Here is a 20,507-nt window from a genome sequence, read left to right as displayed (position 1 = left end):
AATTGATACAGTTTATTGCGTTCACTTATTGGCCAGAGTCCCTTCTACAGGGAGGGATTATGGCCGACTGGGTGTGTACGAAAACAGGGGAAGAAAAAGGGAGAGTTGAAGAAGGAGAAGGAAAGAAAATGGAAACATGTCTGGGAGACATCAGGGTGACAAGATGGGGATTGGAAAAAAAAATCAGTGGTCGGTTGCTTTTGTATGGAAAAAAAAGAGATTTCACAAAAGAAAAATTAGGGAAGTGGGGATTTACAGGTATGAATACATTCAACCGCATCAAGGGGCTGTGATATATTATAGTATGCCCCCAAAATGGATTTTCCCCCCTCTGGCCGGAATGATAAAATAAAGCTTCGAAATGGATTTTTGTTTCTGTGCCAACGCGTTTTCGGTGCTGAGGCAACCCTCCGTCGGTGCCGTTTATTGACATTGACTCCATATAAAATGGTATCTCCCTCAGCCCAGCTTGTGCTGAAACTCATAAAGGAACAATAAGGAATCCTCATTAATCATAATCATCTGACTCTGACATTAGATCAACTGCCATGCAAGATTGTGTCCGTTTATTGCTTAAGGGATTATTGAGGAGGCCTGAGGCAACTGATAGGGATTAAGCAATAGACAGCCTTGAGTGCAGACGTTACACTTTTTGTGCTTGTTATTTGCACTGCAATCATTACACACCCACACATATATACATATATACACATATATATGTGTGTGTATATATATGTGTGTGTATATATGTGTGTGTGTGTATATATATATATATATATATATATATATATATATATATATATATGTATGTGTGTGTATAAGTGAATTTTAAAGTATCTTTACCTTTTTCTATCATTTATATTTGATTTTCCCATTATGTACAGGACCCTGGCTATATATATATGGTTGATTATCATGAAAATGAGGTGTTCATCGGCTGAGTAGTCATTGTCAGAATGAATGAATGACCTTGTAGATGGAAGCCAGCACGGAGATTGGATTCCAGACAGTTCTTGCTGTTTCAGAGTTAGGCCTATCATGTGCACACTGGCCTGTCTCTATGGTAACCTCCTTAATGGGTGTTAGGGGCTGCGTCCTAAAACGTTCACCCATTCACTCTTCACCGTATGGGGGGGAAAGAAAGCCATATGATGTGGTGTTGTGCAAAGAAAATACCATGCAGTTCAGAATTCCCGTTCATAACATTGGATAACCGGATGATTTCATTCACTAGGTTGGGCTTAATAATTCTTCACAAACTGGAAACCTTTTTAAAAAATAAAAAAATGGCACACCTGTGGAAATATTAGACTATTCCTGATGGGAACTGTGAGTTTGTCTGCAAACCGTGCTGACCTGGAAGCTCCCGACCCAAAGCTAATCACATCTCGTTACATCGTTGTGTCCACAGGTGTTATAAGCAACCATATTATAACCGAGCACCTCACAGCGCTTCTGGGTTCTCTGTGTTCTTTGCGTACATTCACTGGATATCAGCTTAATGAACTCAATTAAAGAAAGGGAAACGGATTCGCAACCACACAATGCTCAAAAATGTCACATTTTAATTGCTTTCCTTATCTTTGCAATTGATTGTTTATTATCAAAAGGAAGCAAAAGACAACCCCGGTCCTTATTACTCTTTTTATGAAAATTAAAATGTTAAATCTGACACATTCACCAGCCAAGAGGCACAATTACTTTTTGTATTCCGTTTAAGACTTTATGCTCTTGCTATTTCCTGCACCTATCAAAGTAGCATCTATAAATTCAGTCATCAGTACAGGAGAGGAACCATTAAATATCTCTGCCTGAAAGTTGCCTCTGGGCAAAACTACAGCAAGCTAAACCGGCCTATTCAAATTCTCGTTGCAAAGATATAATGAGACAAGGCTTCTCACAGAGTCCCCACCAAGACTGCGATGATTTGTAGACATGCACGCGGCTTAACCCGACGCTTGTGACTTAAAAAGGACTTATCTCGTATTTCTTCAATAAACGAACTATTATGTAGAGGTCAGGAAATCATGCAATCAAATTTTGATCTCAATTAGCTGTGACCTTTCGCGGACTACACACACACACACACACACACACACACACACACACACACACACACACACACACACACACACACACACCAAAATAAGGAAGCTCTTCCAGAGCATCCATCCCAGTGTAGCTTACAGTACAGTAAATAGCTGCCAACATCAGTTAGCCTGCCAATTTTACATGACCCCACATTATTAGCAACCTGCAACACTGGATGGAAATGCTGCGGAGACTGGTGTGGATGGATAGATTGAACTTGGCTGCAAATAGAAGGTGGGACGAGTGTTTGTGTGGTAATAAATCTACATGAAGGCGATAAAGCCAGTGCAGTGATGAGAGCCTCCTTTTGTCGGAGATGCCTCTGTAAAAATGACTAAAGATCAGTGGCTTCCCAGCGGCCGGGTCTGTAAAGCAAATGGAGAGAAACCTGACCACCCTTATTGTTGCACTCACGACTAACTGTTTACTAATTACCAATTAGGATTTGGTTGCACAAGCAGTATCATAGCTCTTGAAATCAAATTACCCCATGAAAGCACCCAGCGTACAGTCAAGTGATAGATCATCTTGTGCAGTCTCACTCTGATCTGAATATCTAATGGGCTAAATTAAGTTTACAAACCCACTTAACTCTTCCTCACTTGTCTGAGTTGTGTGAAGGTTTGTTGGGTTACGTTTTGAACTCTGCGCGCGATTCCAGTTGAAAGAGGTGCTAATGTTGGGTAATGGATACCCTGATGTGCGATCATAATAGATATCCCCTAGTTCATACATCCCAGCTGTATAATGAGGGCTACTCTACTGTACCATACCTCCTCGAGCCTGTCTAGCTCCCTAATTAGGAGCAAGCTTTGGTGACTCGTGCATGTGCGCGCATGCTTATGTGTGTGTGCTGCATTTCACCCAATGTAAAATCTAATTACCGATCACACTGTGTCTGACAGGATTCCACTGAATCGGAGGTGTAATTGCGCAAGCCCGCGTGTAAATGTCTCTTGCATTAAAATGTTAACGATATCATTTAGCATCTGCGGGGAAGAGCAGAAAAGCCCTCAGCACCCAGATGTAGGTGTTTGATCATGTGTGCAAAGTGAGGCTGTAGTACATCTGGCGGGGGTTTCCCTCTCAGAGAGGGTTCTCAGTAGAGAGGATGTTTTTAATTCACTCAGCACCTGTCAAAGTGACATGTTATATTACTGGGCTACACTGCACAGGTACTGTAGTGGGGGAACTGGTGTAGAAGCTTTATTTGACAGTTTAAAAAAGACCAGTGAACCACTTCTGCTCTCCTCTGCAGAAGTGGTTTTCTGTTGATTTTAGTTTCAAAGTAGTTTGGAACACGCCCACTTATGACAAAAGACCCAGTGAGTGTCTCAATAACAGACCCGCAGACCTACAGACCGCTCTTCTTGATGCAAAACCTGAAACGTGAAGATCTACTGCAAGGTGCTAATTCTGATTTAATAAAACTTTTTCAAGGTCAAAAGTTTGTTTCCAAAACGATTGACCTGAGCTGTCCCTCTGATGTACTCATTTGTAATTCTGTCTATCCTGGTTAAGTCTAAACATCTTCAACTCTGCCACCTCCAGCTTGGCCTTTTGTCTTTTCGTTAGTGTCACTGTCTCCAAACCATACACCATAACAGGGGGTCTCGAGCCAGTGTACTCCCAGTTTCAGTTCCAAACCTGGATATATCTGCAGGGTTGCATCAGGAGAGGTATAAAGTGTAAAATCTTTCCCAAATCAAACATGTGGATCATCAAGAATGAAACAAGGTCCTATACGCAACTTATAACAGCATTCAATCAAAAATTTGTATATTAACTGGAGTTTGGTTAATCCCAGTTACAAACATGCCTACAAAACCTGTTACATAGTCAACTTTATCATTTTATTAGTACTCTGTATCGTACTGTACTGTACATTATCAGTCTGGATATGACAAGTTAACCAATTGTGACATGATCAGCACAGGCAGAAGATACTGAATGAATAAATATGTGTTGATACAACAGTACACTGTGGCCCGCTCTCTTTGCCCAAATAAGTTAAAAGCACTCAAACATTTGAGGAAGCTGATTGCCTTTTTTTAAATTATGTAACAGTGACGTCAGACCAACGATATTGTAAAATAGCTTGCCATATCATTACCTTTGAGCAGGTTTGTGTGCACTCGCAGTCAGCTGCTGTCTTCAGAGTGATTTTGGTGGGATAAAATGGCATATTACAGAGTCAGTCTGCTCTCAGTTTGACTGAATGGGGTTAAGCTGGCAAGTTTGTGAGATCTGTCTGAGATAATGTGGCGATTAATGATGAAAACTTGCAGATCTGTTGCAAGTGAGTTTCCGTCTGATTTGAAATTCAGAAATTCCTCCATAAATAGTGACATAGTTTCTGCAAGATGACAATTTAAGTGCAAAATGACACAGGCACTCAGCAACCTCACTTTTATAAAGGACTATAACCAGAATAAAATCAGTTAGCGACCAGATAAGTTAAGTAGAAAGCCAATTAGAAAGAGACGGGTCCTGACTCAGATTGCCAACACGTTGCAGTCAATCTGACAGAAGTTATCTGAAAACCTTCGTCAATCTGTCTGGGAGTGGTTGCAGTCACACTGCGATTGTTTGCAGACAGGTTGGCTCCCACCAGGTGACCTCTGCAATAACCTTACAATCCAAAATAGTTAGAAGGTTGTTGCACAATCAACCTCTGGGTGACAAGTTGGTTGCACACCTAATTGCAATTGGTCAAAAATGAAGGTGTGTAAAACAAAAAACAAATTTCAACACACTCACCAGGCAACTACACATATAAAAAAAAATATGTTATTTCATTTATTTCTTTTTCATAGTTGCAGTGAGGTCTCCAAATGTTAGTCAGGAACTGGTTTAGAAAAAAAATTCTCAAAAAGCTTCAAGTTATTGAAGTATAGTTTATTCAAAAATGAACAAAATGTGTCTCATCAAACCCAAAGTGTTAGTAGCACAATTTAATTAAACTACTCAATCTTCTCAATGACTTTTGTATCTTTTTTGGGTTTAAAGTGTTCTAAGTTAGCTTTGCTAACTTGCTTTAGTTTGTGATCTGCTTCCAATCAGATGTTTGCTTTAAATAGCAATTATTCTAAACATGAGATTATATTGTTACAAGGTTGCATGAGCCTTTGTGACAATATCCCCCCCAAAACGAGTTCATTAGAAGTAAAACCTTGTTTCTCTATTTGCAGTTTTTATGTGCTGCTGTTTTGCCAGAAGAAACTTGGTTTTGTGAAATTCAATCCAGTTTTGATTCCCTTTTTCCAAACAGGACAGAGAAATGTTATTTAATACTTGTGTCAAATATAAAAACATGCATGACCTTTTCATAAAATATAGATTATATGTGCACGCACACCAGTAGTCCTTTTTGGGTCTCATTGGTGTGTGTGTGTGTCTGCAGGCTCACTTGTGGTGAGTATCCCACCACAGTTTTTGCCCATCGTGGAAGACAGGTGTTGAAGGTGCGACAAGTTTGCTATCCATCACCCCTAGAGACAAACAATCACACTGCACCTCATAAATACTGGCTGTTAATCCAGCCATCCACATACCAGGTCCAGGAATTGAACTCGACTCACTTGGTAGCCCAAGGCTGAATTGATTCGCGTGACTTTGTCCTTAGCATGATGCATGCCTGATGTATTGTGGCTCACCAACTGTCTGCCAGCCTGTCTCTTTCTTTCCAGTGATGCCTCTGAGCTTGGCTTTTCATGGACCCTCCTTGTATATTCAAATCTGCATCTCAGTCAGTTTATTCAAAAATGCATTTCCTGGAGATATTTCATCATCAAGTCTGTCCCAGTGTCTCATGCTCCGTTGTCCGAATATTAAAGTAGGCTACGGGATAACGGAGGAGGCAAAGCTGGATAGACAGAGTGACAGAAAGACAAATGGGTCCAGCTTGGTTTCTTGACATTGCTCCTTATTTTTAAACCTGGCACAGATGCTAAGATTTAAGACCAAGTTAGTGGCGGTTATTTTTAGCTGGCAATTTTTAAAGCGCTGTCATCTTGTTTGTAAGGTGTGTGAGAATATGCCTGTGTGTGTGTGTGTGTGTGTGTGTGTGTGTGTGTGTGTGTGTGTGAGATGTGGAAGGTAGTGCTGTATTTCCTGGTGTTCATGTGAAGTATATATATAATGTGTCGGGAGGCTTTACGGAGTGTGTGTTCCTGTGTGCATGCAAACCAGTGCGTACGTGAGTTTAATTGGGAAGTGGGGTGGGTGGGCTAGTGTGTGACATGGAGTGGAGCCACAGGAGTCTGATTTATGTCCTTCTGGCCACTCATCGATCCCTCGGCCCGGTGTGAGACTGAGTGCATTGTCAATAATCTTAGCACTTTGTGGTATTCCTAGAATTCCCAGACCTCCTTTGCTCAGGCCAAGGTGTGATGCTGCAGTAAGCCATCTTGTCCAAGATCAAATAAGAGGACGCGGGGCCTGGCTTCAGTGCATTTGATTGTAGGGTAGTGTAGCAGTGAATATATCACTTTGCTGGGGCTGTGCTGTTGAAGAAGACTTCCCTCTATTGTTCGTGCAAGAGGAGGTAATTTGGGCAAAGCCCCACATGGGTCCCTAGAAGCTTGTAACATTTATATACTGTATGTGTTTTTAAGTGTCCCGCAGACATTTAGCAACACATAGACGGGGTCTATTATGTATTGCTCTGTGTCTCTATCTAGACCATCCATCCCCACAAGTGATTATGCTAATTAGTGTTTGATCAGATGATTAAATTAAAACTCGATTTATTCAAAGAACTAAATGCTCAGAATACATTTGTGTCTGCTTGGCTGCTCGGCTTCGCACAGCACAATTCCCCTTGTGTCCTAGCCACTGGAGGAAAGGATGACCGGAAAGGAAAAGGGAAGAAACTGTACAAAACTGCCTCTCATTTTATTCAGGCAGGCGTACAGAGGGAAACGAGGACTGTAATAAAGCAAGCCAGGGGGGCTGAGGGAGAGTAGAGGAGGAACGGAGAGAAACAAGGAAAAGGAGAAAATAAAGATGTGTGTGTGTGTGAAATGTGTGAGTGTGCCGGGGGTGGGGGTGCTGAAAGGATCCCGGCTGTGGTCCCCTAAGTGTTGAATAAACATGCTTGATTTAGGGAAATGGCTGTGATAAATGTTTAATATGATAAGTCCATAAAGACGGTCAAATGAGTCTGGAGTATTAAAATGAGTACGGCACGCAGCAGCAATCACAGCAGCTTTGGAGGGGGAGTAGGTGGTGGCGGTTGGAGGGCCTGATAATGGCAGGCAGAGCTAACAGGATGAGAGCAGCCAGCTGCTGTGACATCCACATTAACACACTCTACCAGCTGCTGGTCACAGACATCTCTTGGACAAAACAGGGACAGGGGTATGTATCTTAAAAGGGTAACCGAGGCAATAATTGTATTATTACCTGTGCAGTATTGGTAGCAATAAAATCACAAGTGTAAAGCACTTCTCAAAATCGAGTTCAGGAGGGTCGCAAAAAAGCTAATAAGGACGCTGCAATCAGCTGGAAGAACAAGGCGGGCTTCAAATGATAGTGCAATTCAAACCAACGGCTCATTTAAAAACACAGAAAAAGGCTGACAGAACAGGAAGAAACCAAAAAAAGCATATGTGATACTGAGCATGGGCGTCGCGTTAGCAAACAAACATCCAAATGCTGATGGTGAAGATATCTGTAAATCGTGTTCGCTGGCAACAAGTTTAATTTGTTTTTCCTTTCAGTGTCAACTCCTGCAGAAGTTTGCTCATTGTAGCTGCTTCCTTCTGGCTATGTTTAGACACCCAGAACCTGCATTATTTCCTCAGAGCTAATATCGACAATCAGTTTTCTGTGGTCTGGATTTAACTATCTCTGTTGCGCCTCCTCTGTACGTAAATCGAATTGGTTATGTGAGTTTGCCGATGCTTGTGTTGTGAAATCAGGTGTTTGCTTTGACTTCTAAGTAAACAGAAAAAGTTTCCTCTGCATATTTTGCACAGGTGTGCCATGGCTACCTAACAGATTTAGCTGGCACAGATAAAATAACAAAGCCTGAGGGCCAAAGGCTATCTGTGTCAGGTCAGCCTCTTCAGAAGCTTCTCATATACCCCTATGAAACCACCATGGAGCTCCCTAGGTACCATCCAGGTGGACAGCAGTTATGATAAATCCAACAGCAGCAACTTTTCTGAAGGCCCTTAGACTTAATGCTGGGTGACATAATAAGGTTGCTTGTCCAGTATGTGTGATATCTGCTTGTCTAACTGAGGTTGGGCCTCTGGTAGACTGAAAAAGCATCTGTTCAGTGAGAATGTTGCTGCTTAATCATGTTATCAAGAAAGGCAGTGTATGTTGACCATTAGATTATTTTGGAGGTGATTTGATTATATCCAGTGAAGGCTCAATCAAACCTGTTGAATACATACAGACAGTCTTAAAGGATAGAAGATTATGATGTCTATTTCTGACAAACCTGGGCCTGACTGTTCTATAAAGTCATCATTATAAATATAGAGCCATAGCAACGCAGACTCTTCGATGAAGCTGGACTTACTTCTTTAAAGGATGTATTTGCATATGTTTCTTAAGAGAATGGGTTACTGATTTAGCGATGTATTATTTGAATAAAAACTGTGGCAGAAAATATACAGTTATGGTAAAAAAAAAGCACATCCTCTTTAAATTCTAAATTTTTATGTATTAAACATAATAATCTTGGCCACAGCCGATCTTGCAATTAGGAAAATACAACCTCAGAACCTCAGACCTTACACTGCGTCATTATTTATTTAACAAAAATTAAGCCAAATGTAGACAAAGTGTGTGAAAAACTAAGTACAACCTTGTGGCATCCACAAGAATTAAGAGGGTAAGTAGAAGCCAGGTCCTGCTAGTCAAATGGACTTGATTAACTGATCATCAGAGCATGGGAGGCCCTCTATGAGACAGAAGGTTTGGCAGTTTGATGGTCCGGAGCATTCAGGTGTGTGTTAACATGATGCCACAGAGGAAAGACATCAGTAACTATTTTAGATGATGCAACCGCTGCCGTCTATTAATCTGGGAAGGGCTATAAGGCCATTTCCAAACAGTCTGAAGTCCATCATTCTACAGTGAACATTCAAGACAGTTACCGGTCTTCTCAGGAGTCAATTTCCTAGCAAATTCACCACAAGGTCAGACTGAGCAATGAGAAGCTGAGAAACTGCAACAAATCCTTCAGTGCTACATGTCAGACTTTACAGCCCTCAGTTAGCATGTTAAATGTTAAAAGTTCATGACAGTACAATTAAAAAAAGAATGAACAGGTTTGGAAGGGTGAAGGCAGGAGAAGACACTGTCACTGAAAAGGACATGACGGCACAGCTAAGAAAGTTGCAACAAGCTCACAAGACCTGTGTAACAATGTCCTTTAGACAAATGAGACCAAAGTGGAGATTTCTGACTGTAATGCACAGTGTTGTGTTTATAGAAAAGCTCCACAGAGCTGCTGGAGATGACTGCGGCTTATTCTGCAGCCACAGGGCCTGGGCGCCTTGCAGCCTTTGAATTGATCACAAACTCCTTTGTATACCAAACTGTTCTACAATATAAACCTTAATATTGACAGATGGTCTACTTTCTTTATACCATGACTCTAGGCAAGCAGAACAATGCTACCGGTATCTTATAAGTGAGCACATTACATGTGTGTAGTAGCACGAGTGAGAAGTTATTGTATTTAGATGAAAGGATGGAGTTATTATTCAAATTAGCAAGTTGGGTTAGCAAGCTACATCCATAAACATCACAAAAACAGATACCTGCTAACTGGTGCTAAGTGCCAGACTAACAAAGTAGAATAATTTCACTCACCAATACTGGAGTTAAAACTTTTTAAACTTCTACCAAAAATGCTCCAAAAAAGCAGCAACAGCTGTGCTGACTTGAATTCGCCTAGCTAATCCTAGCAGAGCGCTACGTAGCACCAATTAATCAAAGTTTTCTAGCTAGCTAAAATAGATGAACTACTATTAAAAATTAAACAAAAATTGATTCATTGATAAATTTTCTTTTATATTTAAAAAGGTAACATCGTTTTAAATGTAAAAGGCATCCAGCATGCCTGTGTTTGTGGTGAGTCTGCAGAGATAATAAATCAGTGATTAAATGAGACCCTCGCTAGATTATGTGCTGCTTTGATTGTTACTTGGTTCCTTCCATTTAATGTTTCCTTCACACAAATAAAAGCATTTACATTATTAATCGGTGTATAAATATAAAGTATCTTCGCTCCTCTCAATCAACTTTCACCTGGCAAACTTATTAAAATTAAAAGATAACAACTCAACCCCCACTGTGGAGTTCACGGGATAGTCCTCTGATTATTTTATGTAACATACAAAAAAATTATTGGTTTATACAGTAAATACATTACTAAATGCTTCTTTTTAGCAGTGCTGGATTACTTTATACAGCACACCATCAATGTTGCACCCTGTGGGAATAAATCACCCCTAAAATATATTTATAACAAACAATCCTGTGCCTGTTTGTCAAAAGGATTAGCATTAGCTTTCTATAAATACACAGGTTTTATTCATGTTAATTGGGTTGAGGAGAGGCAACAGCGCAGTGCTGCTCTCCTCAGGTCTTAGTAAAATTAGAAAATTATTTTAATTAATAGGTAAAACTGCAGGTGTTGAAATCTTAAATCATCTGTAATAAGTTTGGTCTAATTGGAGAAGCTGCTGCGGTTCAGTAGCAGCGTTTTCCAGGTTCACATAGTAAAATCCAACTCCTTGTAAATCTGCAGTGGATATATGCAACAATTTCAAAGCAGTGCTTTTTTGTTTACTTTATTACAGACCTTGGTTTCCCTCCACCTTCTAGTGCGCTTGTTATATTACATAGCAATATTAGATTTCTACTAGTGGAGGTTTTTATTCATCAGCAGCAGCAGCAGAGGGAGCTGCTATAGTTTGCTACGGTATAATCCCTCATCAGATTCACTTGCACTCATCATCATCAGCAGTAGCAGCAGCATAATTTAGACATCAACGTCTTTATTGCTTAGTTATACTAACTGAGAACCAGTCCAGGGTCTCTGGCTTTCCCTTGATGAGACAGCCAGCCACTCTGGCCCATTTAAGACATGAAAATAGACCAGGGAGGAGGAGGAGGCTCATCTGCTGTGGGGGCCTCGTTTTTAGAGTTGCCCGCCCCTCCTAGACATCAGAGGACTGATCTGTCGGTGTGGATCAGCAGCTTGCGTACAGCCAGCCCTTTCTGTCACAGCCCTGCTTAATATTCATGAGAGCAAATTGGAATACAGTCATTTAACTTCCATGCATGGTGTATTGCCTCTGGGCAGATCAGATCAGTGGGAATGCTTACTCACAGTGGACTCCCTGGCCCTGGCTGGTTATCATCTCCCTGTATCAGAGCTCCTAGCTCTATACATAGCTCTACACATATTGCTTTCAAGTTCATAGACTGATATAAAGAAAAAATAACTTACTTTGGTGAAATATGATTTTCATCCATGGTAATCAGATTAAATGAAATGCAGTGTACCTGTACAGTGTATTTCAAATTTGGGTCACCCACAGGTCAAGGCCCTATTTTTAGCTGCTGGGAATAAAGCTTGATCACATGCTCGAGCGCTGCCTACATCACACTAATGCTACTATCCATAAATGCACAGAGCAGGAATTTGTTAAGGTTGAAAATTGCTTCAGCTGTTAGTGTTGAATGTGAGTGAGCCAGGTATGATCTCCACATCCCAGGCAGACATGCCCTGAGGGCACAGAGCACAGAGCTGCTTTAATTACCCAAGGTTCCTGCTGTCACATTGTCACTATGAGGTACCCGGTGCCACGCTACCATGCAGTGCAGAGTCCCCATGCTGCGGTGGCGTTGACAACTCAGACAATGGATCTGCTCGCTCAACAGATGCAACACAAGTGCCCCCTGAAATATGGGAAGCTGAATCAATCCCACTATCTCTCTGATTCTCTTTTTGCCCCTTCTTGTTTGCTTTCTGCTGTTCTCTCTTCTTCACATGTCACAGAGAGTTCATGACAAAAAAACTAGCAGCTGCATAAAAGATGGAATATGTTGGTGTGGGATGAGAAGTCCCATGTGGCACCGGGACCATTCATCTTAACTTGCAAGGACACATGAGAGAGGAAAACATCACACAAAAAGTGACTGTAGCATGTTTTGAGCATGTGTCAGGCTGAAAAATAATTAAGCGGCGAGTCAAGGACTTCAGGACCTGTGGAATCAACCATGTATACTAATCTTTATTTCCTTGCATTAACACTGATTCACTGTTTACGTGGCTCTGCTGTGGATGGTAACAGCCTGTCAGCCGATCAGTTATGCTGTGGAAAGGAGCACAGCTATGGCTCATAATAGGTGTTGTTTGCTGTATATACAGTAATTCTGTAGGAATGTTACAGCTTCTCTGAAACAGATCATCAGAAGGTCAAACACTCAATAAACAGATTTTTCTAATAGTTTTTCAGTTATAACATTAAACAGACAATAGATTACAACAGCTCTGCAAGAAATAACTGTATAGTTATGTTTAAATATCTGTGTGGCAGTCTAACAACAGACACACTACCAACCTTTGTCGTCCCATTAAAGCAGATGGCAATAAACAAAGAGCTAATTTTCCCATATCTTACATTCCCAATAAAAACCTTTAAACTTTTACGTGATGTTTTTACGTGTATAATGCATATAAAAAACACTATAGAATGAGGACACAGTATAACACAATACAAAATGGTGCTCTAAGGAATATTTTTATATGGTCAATGGGTTTTTTTTTAGTAATAAACTCTCCAAAAATGATCACCTGTCGCTACACACCACTGTTGTGTCTTGCATCTTATTGTTTTATGATGGATAACTTCTGTTCACTCTTCACGCCTCTTTAGTTTTACAAGAAAGCTCTTCTAAGGGGAAAAAATATGTATACATATTGGTTCATAACCAAACAAAAGATGGAGACAGCTGGCATCTAGCTGGTGAACTTAGTGTAGCATTTAGCACGAGTGGGTGGAGACCAAAGCAAAGCTAAAAGGAGAGCCTCTATTGGGCTTTTATGACTCAGAATCACAAACACATCTCCAGATGTAATAAAATGAATGATAATATTATTCCATGTAAGTCAACCGTTTTTGCGCCATGGACCAGTTTATGTCCAACAATATTTTCACTGGCCGGCCTTTAAGGGTTTGTGGATAAATACAAAAAAAGAAAACCAGCACTGCTACCAAAAAAAAAGATTTATTCATAACACTCGGGAAAAGACCCAGGGAAACCGAGTTAATGATAAAAATGATTAAAAAAAACCCCCTGATTAAAAACCGATAAAACCCCAGAAAACCATAAATTTTACACCCAAGCCTCAACTCTCGTGGCCTGGTACCAAACGACTCACGGACCATTACCGGTCCGTGGCCTGGGGGTTGGGGACCGCTGATGTAAGTAATAGTGTGATTTTATATGCATTTATTTATTTTTGGTGATATAGTCGCGTTTGATGTGTTTATATACGTTCTTATATATTCTTACATGCTTATAACGCAATCCAAACACAAACACTTCATACACATACACTTCAGCCCTGTAGAGATTTCTTTATAGCTTTGAAAGTCTTAAAAAATAGTAAATAATGATAGTTTTTAACATTATTGCTCCAATATCTGTCTCATTGCTTTCTAAACCAGTTGCATAAACAGTGGGAATTACAGAAGTGCAACGTGCAAACAAAATACAATTGAGCTAGCTATAGGAAACTGCAAGAATAGCACTCAAAACTATGACAGTAAGCACCAGATTAGTGAATAAAAAGCTTACATTTAAAAGAGGGTAAATATTAAAAAAGTTCTTGTGATAGTTAAGGTTTACATAAAACAGCTTTCCTCATTCCTCCTGTCCCTCTGAAGATCCCGAAAAAAAAAATCATAGTCAATTATAGATGCATATAATGCATTATTGAACAGTGTCATTTATTTCACCTTTTACAGTTGAGTTCATGAAAAATTATGCCAATTACTGATTTCCTCCAGGGCAATGTAGTAAGTGGTTGGACCCTGAGGCCATTTGTTGGGGCATGACTTGCTGCTCTTTGTGAGGTCGAGGGGAGTGATGTACATGCGTCATCACACCATTTTGCGGTCTGGCTCCTGAGTTTAGTCAATTAGGAAAACGAGCAGTGCAGCGATATGCGCACTTTCACCAGAGTCCATTTCTTTGTTAAATTAAATCAATCTCACTCAGCCAGTCTAAATTGAATAGCTCTCACCTACTTTTAAATGTGAAATAGGCGAATATCAAAACAGCCGTGGCATAAATCCTAATCCAATTTCTCTGATGCTCGCGAAGAATAGAAGCTTTTCAAGCAACTGCACACTTCTTTAATCTATCTTCTCTCGAGACATTTTCTATTGTAACATCTTCAAGAGTCAATTAACTTCACTTGAATAATTTGATTGGAAAACTTTGAAGTGTGCTAGCTGTTTGTAACTGGATTTTTTTTTAAATTAAAAAAAAATATTATGTGTATTTTTTAATTTCGTTTAAATAAAATTGACAAACTTTCTTCACTTACTTCCCCAAATCCAATCAATTGAAGTTTACAAAATATGACGTTTTACTACATGCATACACACACACCTCATTCACAACACAAACTGTCTTTAGCATAATCAGCTGTGTATTTTGGATTTCACATGAGGGAAATTCTCTGCTGGATGAAAACGAATCAAAGCAGTATGTTTAAAATATCTTGACATGAGTTATTTTAAAGTGTCTTCTCCTTCTCACTAACCTTGAGCACCATCAGGTGAGGCTGAACCCCCCTAAAAAAAAAACTACTACCACCACCATCACCTCCGATCTGTATTATCAACAGAGCACTGAGAAGATTGATACTCCCAGTGCCAGCTGGAAAAAGAGAATGAATCAGAATTTAATATGACTTTGATGTATTATTTTCATCTTAGCCGGTGCCACAGACCCATCGAGAACCCGGCGCACAATCCCACAGCGTCTTAAAATATTTAAATTGGCTAAAACTTTTTGATGTTAGAGACTGTACAGGTATATGAAAGTTTCTCTGCTGGGAGCATATATAGTGCACATTGCAGAAATTTTATTTGGACCACCCACTCTTAAAAAGTCAGTCTTTCTATAAACGCATATGTGACATTTACACAATCTGCTTTATATATTGTTGAAGAAACTGTATATGCAATATATATTATAAGATATAAACTATATAATACACTATATTTAACAAATACCTATTTTTTCCACATATCTGAGAAACATAATGAGTTGAGTAAACATCTTATCACCCCTTTAAACAAATGAATCTGCAGAAAATATTTTGCATGTATGCATATGGGCATGTTCTAGGACAGGCAGATAACATATTGCAGACAGGCAGCAAGCAGAGTCACGTATTGTATAAAAAAAGGGACGCAGACATTGATTGATTGGTACTTGCTACTTGTGGGCTGTACTACAGTCTGAGTCACAGCTGACATGTTAAAAACCATAATTACAGCATCAAAAATGTGTTTTCTATAAATATATTATTTTATTGTGTCTTACATTTTTCCTCACAAAGGTGATTAGAGCCCCCTAAAAGCTATAATGCAAGCCATATAAGGCACTTTGCTCCTTTTTGGTAATAAAATTTAGGCTGCATTCTTGCCAACCAGGGAGACCAGGCAGGCATGGTGAGATATTGCAGTGATACCTGTGATATTACAGTCTCAGTAGAAAAAACAGCATTGTTTAATTTGACATAACAATTGATATGATTCTGACCAGTGTGTTTTAATACAGGAAGAATAAACAGCTACCATCCCATTTGTGGGTTTCTAGCTAGCTAAAAAAACAACAAAAAACAACTAACTTTGTTAGCCTAAACATTTTAATCTAGAAGTTTCAAGTACATCTAAAATGAGTGCACTTTTTTGACATAGTTTTTCGCGGGTTTGAATGCTACTAATATCAGTGTTAGCTCGTTTATTTTGTATTTTATTTTAAATTAGCATTAGCCTTTATAGCGCTAATTTAAGCTAACATAAAAGATAAGGTTATTTTCGCCATTTATTCATATTCCTGGGGGGAAAAAACTCTTTCACTTGCTGTCTATTTGCAGAAGCACAGTTTACCCCTCATAATATAATATTATTTAAATTATTTTGTAAGAAAAAAATACATTTATAAGAAAATACTGTAGTGGGGGGGAGCAATATACAGAACACTGTTTTATCTAAGCTTAATGTAGCAAATATATAGCTTTATAATCTCACAGAAAAATATACTGTCTGTTTGTATTTTGATAAATAGTTATCCTGCCCTGAACTACAGTCAAAACATTTAAATGAAATGTCTGTATAGTTTTTTTTTAGTGTAGTGGTGTAGTGTACTTTATATAACATTGAAAATATAGGTCTCTGCCCAACTTTTCAATATATCTGCATATTCCTTTCTCAGGAGAAAGGCTCCAGCAGTGATCCTTACCTCCATAATAATTTTTGTGTGTTGAATTCCTAATCTTCAAATGAGTGTTTTGCATGTGTACATGTGCAGGTCAGTGGAGTGTCTCATTGCTAGTTCAGAGCTACTGGAGCAGAGAAAAGGATGGAAATGTCTGCAATTTGAAACCTTGTTAGGAATTTATGAAGTGCTAAAATGTTTTCTCCCCAGAGAGGGTCCAAGCCAGCTGCCAGTGCCACTGTAAGCCATTTACTGCAGAGCTTTGCCACCAGGCTGAGGCGACAAGGCATACACACACAAATGCTGTATTTTTGCCTGAAATACAAACAAACTGTCTTTTCACAGAACCTCAGATCGTAGACTTCTGCTGCCTTGGCTTCTTCACTCTGAAATCAAACAGCTGTAGATTTATATGCAGCTAATTGAGCCAACATTGACATTTATTACCCTCCTATCCTCTTGAGAATGCTCCTGCACTAACTACATTTAATGCCATTCTCTTTACAGTGATGCCAGTTTAAACCGAAGCATGAACATAATCACGGCCGTGGACCTTATTTCATAATTGATGGGAGTTTATGTTAATTTAATGTTCCCAAAATCCCAGGGATGGGAATACACTGATGAATCTATAACTGCTGATCATGAGCAATGAATAAGCAACACTTGGAGTCAGAGATTTTTAATAAATACTGATTCAATCTTCTTCATCTTAACTAATTTAAATTGATACTTAAATATCAAGAGCTTAATATCAAGAGCTTATTTATCAACTTATGTTAAGGTGGTGCTTTCAGCAATAATTACTGCAAAATTTAAAAATGAAAGACTGATAAATAAAATCAAAACCACAGATTGTGATGTTCTCCTATTTTTTTTCTTTTCCAGTTTTCAGTGAAGACCTACATTCCAGCTTATACTTTGTCAATGCATCTCTGCAAGAGGTAGTATTTGCCAGCACCACAGGGACCTCTGTGCCCTGTCCTGCTGGGGGTGCGCCGCCTGCCTCGCTGCGATGGTATCTGGCTACCGGCGAGGAGATCTACGATGTCCCCGGCATCCGTCACGTTCACCCCAATGGAACCCTCCAGATCTTTAACTTCCTGCCATCCAGCTTTAGCAAGCTGATCCATGACAACACGTACTACTGCACTGCCGAGAACCCTTCTGGCAAGATTAGGAGTCAGGATGTCCACATCAAAGCCGGTGAGTCTCCAGATAAGGGTTTGAAGGACTTGTTGTTATTGTGATGATGGGGGAACTTGCATGAGTATGAATTTAACAGACTGAGTGTACAACACTTGTAGTACTGATAGTGTGTTATTTTTTTGTAGTTTAGTGGTTAAGTCCAGCAAAGGTCCAAAATCTTACAATAATGCTGCTTAAAGGCTTAGAGCAACTAATGATTGATCTGTAGGTATAGATCAGACAGTTGCCAGGCACAACCCTTGATGGTCCAATCCCAAGTTGTTCTCAGGACATGCAAGGTCACTTCTCTCTTTGGGAAGAAACCTAAGGTAGCGCTTTAGATTAGGAGAAACTGGCCTGATAATGTTGGACTTCAATGCACAGCTTTTGGAACTAGTCTACTGGAGAAGGCTGGACTTTAGTGCAATCTGCTATTGCCCTCAGTGATTGGACAGGGCAGTGTCGGACAGAGGTGGGCATACTTGTATCATCGAAGCGTGCTTGAAAACTGGGGTTCTCCCTAGTGTCAAAAAAAGAGATCCTGACTGTAAAGCACAAAATAACAGCTCTGAGTTTCTGGTAGTTTCTTGGAGTCCCTGAGTAGGGTGATGGAAGTGGCCCAAGTTGGAGACACCATTGTCCTACTGGGGGACTTCAGTGCTCATCTGGGCAATGACAGTAAATCTGAATGATCTGAATCCAGGCACTGTTCTGGCATTGGAATATTTGTCCATAAATAACACCACGTTCACGCATAAGAATGTTAACCAGGACACCCTAGGGCATAGGTCAATGATCAGTTTTGTAACTGTATCAGTAGACTTTTGGCCAAATGTGTTGAACAATCAGGGGAAGAGAGGAGCTCAGCAATAACTAATGGTGAGTGGAGGATGCCAATTAGCCCAGCCATGCCTAAATGTATACTGAGGAGGTGCGTCCCACCTCTAGTAGAACTTCAGCAGCATTCTGACGGAGGCTGGGGGTCTGAATAGCCCATGTTATGCACCTCCGTTGATCTGTTCCTACATAGCTACAAGGAGTTGTGTAAGGTGGTTGATACCTGCTGTGGACTGTGTTCTCTGAAACACAGATAAGATTAGAAGTTCATGCTATAACATGCACCAGTTTTGTAGTTAAATTTTTTTAGGTGAAACTTGTGTCTCTACTTTAAGCTACACTTTCCACTACCATGGAAAGTGTCCCTTTCTTTGCAATTTTATACCATAGATCTGAACTCTGATGCTTTCTTTGATGGCAGACCCAGTTTGCTTCACCCTAGATGTCTTTAAAAAAATGCATAATAATGTCATTATTTTGCCCTGTAAATGAGACGTGCCTTTTAATTCTGTTTTTTAATTGTTCAATAGTATCACGGGAACCCTACACAGTCAGAGTGGCTGACCAGAAGGCTATGAGAGGGAGTGTAGCCGTGTTCAAGTGCATTATTCCTGCTTCTGTGGAGGCCTACGTCACTGTCGTATCATGGGAGAAAGACACCGTGTCGCTCAGCTCAGGTAGGAGAAAAACTTCAAATATAGAGCTTTTAGCACTCAAAGCCTCCATGTTCACAACATGGTAATAACTGAACTTAATGTGTATATCTGAAGGTAAAAAGCAAACATTGATGCTAAAATGACCGACCACATTTGTAACTTTGTGCAAGGTATGTACTAAAAAAGACTTTTAGTGGCCATGCCGGTAATTTCTGAGAGTTGTGTCCTTTTTTTTTTTTTTTGCTGTTTATGCCCAGTTGCCTTCCACTTTGCTCTGTGCTCTTTGGAAGCTGTGTTCTGTTTAGCTGTGAGTCATCTTCTTACCTGTTTACTGGCTGAGTCTGCCATTACTGGGGCTCTGCAGCTCTATACAGCTATGTCCTCTCACTAGCCAGAGGATGTTGATAACTGTCACATTGAATCACTGGGCTTCTCTTTCTTGTACACACTCCACCTCAGCCAACGCCATTTTGAGTCCAGCAAGGGGTAAAGTGGGACAGTTTACATAGCATTACATACCAATGACCTAGTTTACCCTCCTTATTTGAATCCAGTGGCACAGCGGGATAGCGCAACACACCAGAACGTTCTGTAGCTTGAATTTTTACTCAGGTTAAATGGGATGCTTATCTCTTTGATTGCTCCATGTACTGCCCGCTGGCTGATTTTGCTTCATACTGTGGCGTTCAGGGACCTGTAAGTGAGCACTTGATGTCATTTGACTGAAGGCAGAATCTGGGACGGTGTTTTGGTGGCATTTTAAATGTGTGTGCTCAAGCATGAAGATGTGTCTTCTGATCCATGCCAGCGACTTATTTACTCGAGGTTACTCGAGTTACTCGCTGCAAGCTGCTGGTTGAAGACATTGCCTAATGTCACGGAGAGCGAGCAAATATGCAGCATGCAGATATGATTAGGTTCCGCAAATGAAATGAATCATGTAGACAAGACCCAGAGATGATGTTTATCTTAAGTGTGACTGAAAAAACAAAAGCGTCCATGCAAATGAAATACTTTTACGTGTGTTCTCTAGATCAAAAACAAAAGTTTGTTGTCCTGAATTAGAAAATACATGAAGAACGCCTCTCCGTGTATAGACCAGGAGTAGTATTTGTGCCATTTCTGCAAATTAAAATGCAATGTCTGCCAATTATTTTTTCCAAATCAGCTCTGATACAGTCCACAGTGATGTCTGTGCTTTTTACCGCAGGCCAGACGGCCTATAGAATATGCAGTGAA

At 40.0% G+C, this 20,507-nt stretch overlaps 1 protein-coding gene across 2 annotated transcripts in view; it reads left to right on the top strand.

Moving 5' to 3' along the window:
- dscamb (Down syndrome cell adhesion molecule b) overlaps positions 1-20,507 on the top strand; it is a 130,865-nt gene that overhangs the window by 2,335 nt on the left and 108,023 nt on the right. For both annotated transcript variants that reach the window (XM_026193165.2, XM_026193164.2), the window contains exons 2-3: positions 17,476-17,793; positions 19,143-19,289. In XM_026193165.2, coding sequence (XP_026048950.1) covers positions 17,476-17,793; positions 19,143-19,289 — 465 coding nt within the window. The remainder of the gene's footprint in view (positions 1-17,475; positions 17,794-19,142; positions 19,290-20,507) is intronic.

The sequence above is a fragment of the Astatotilapia calliptera genome, chromosome 14 (assembly GCF_964374335.1).
Source record: "Astatotilapia calliptera chromosome 14, fAstCal68.1, whole genome shotgun sequence".
In the NCBI taxonomy this organism is placed as follows: domain Eukaryota; kingdom Metazoa; phylum Chordata; class Actinopteri; order Cichliformes; family Cichlidae; genus Astatotilapia; species Astatotilapia calliptera.
Note: the sequence above shows the minus strand (reverse complement) of the source record. Positions and strands in the feature narration are given on the sequence as shown.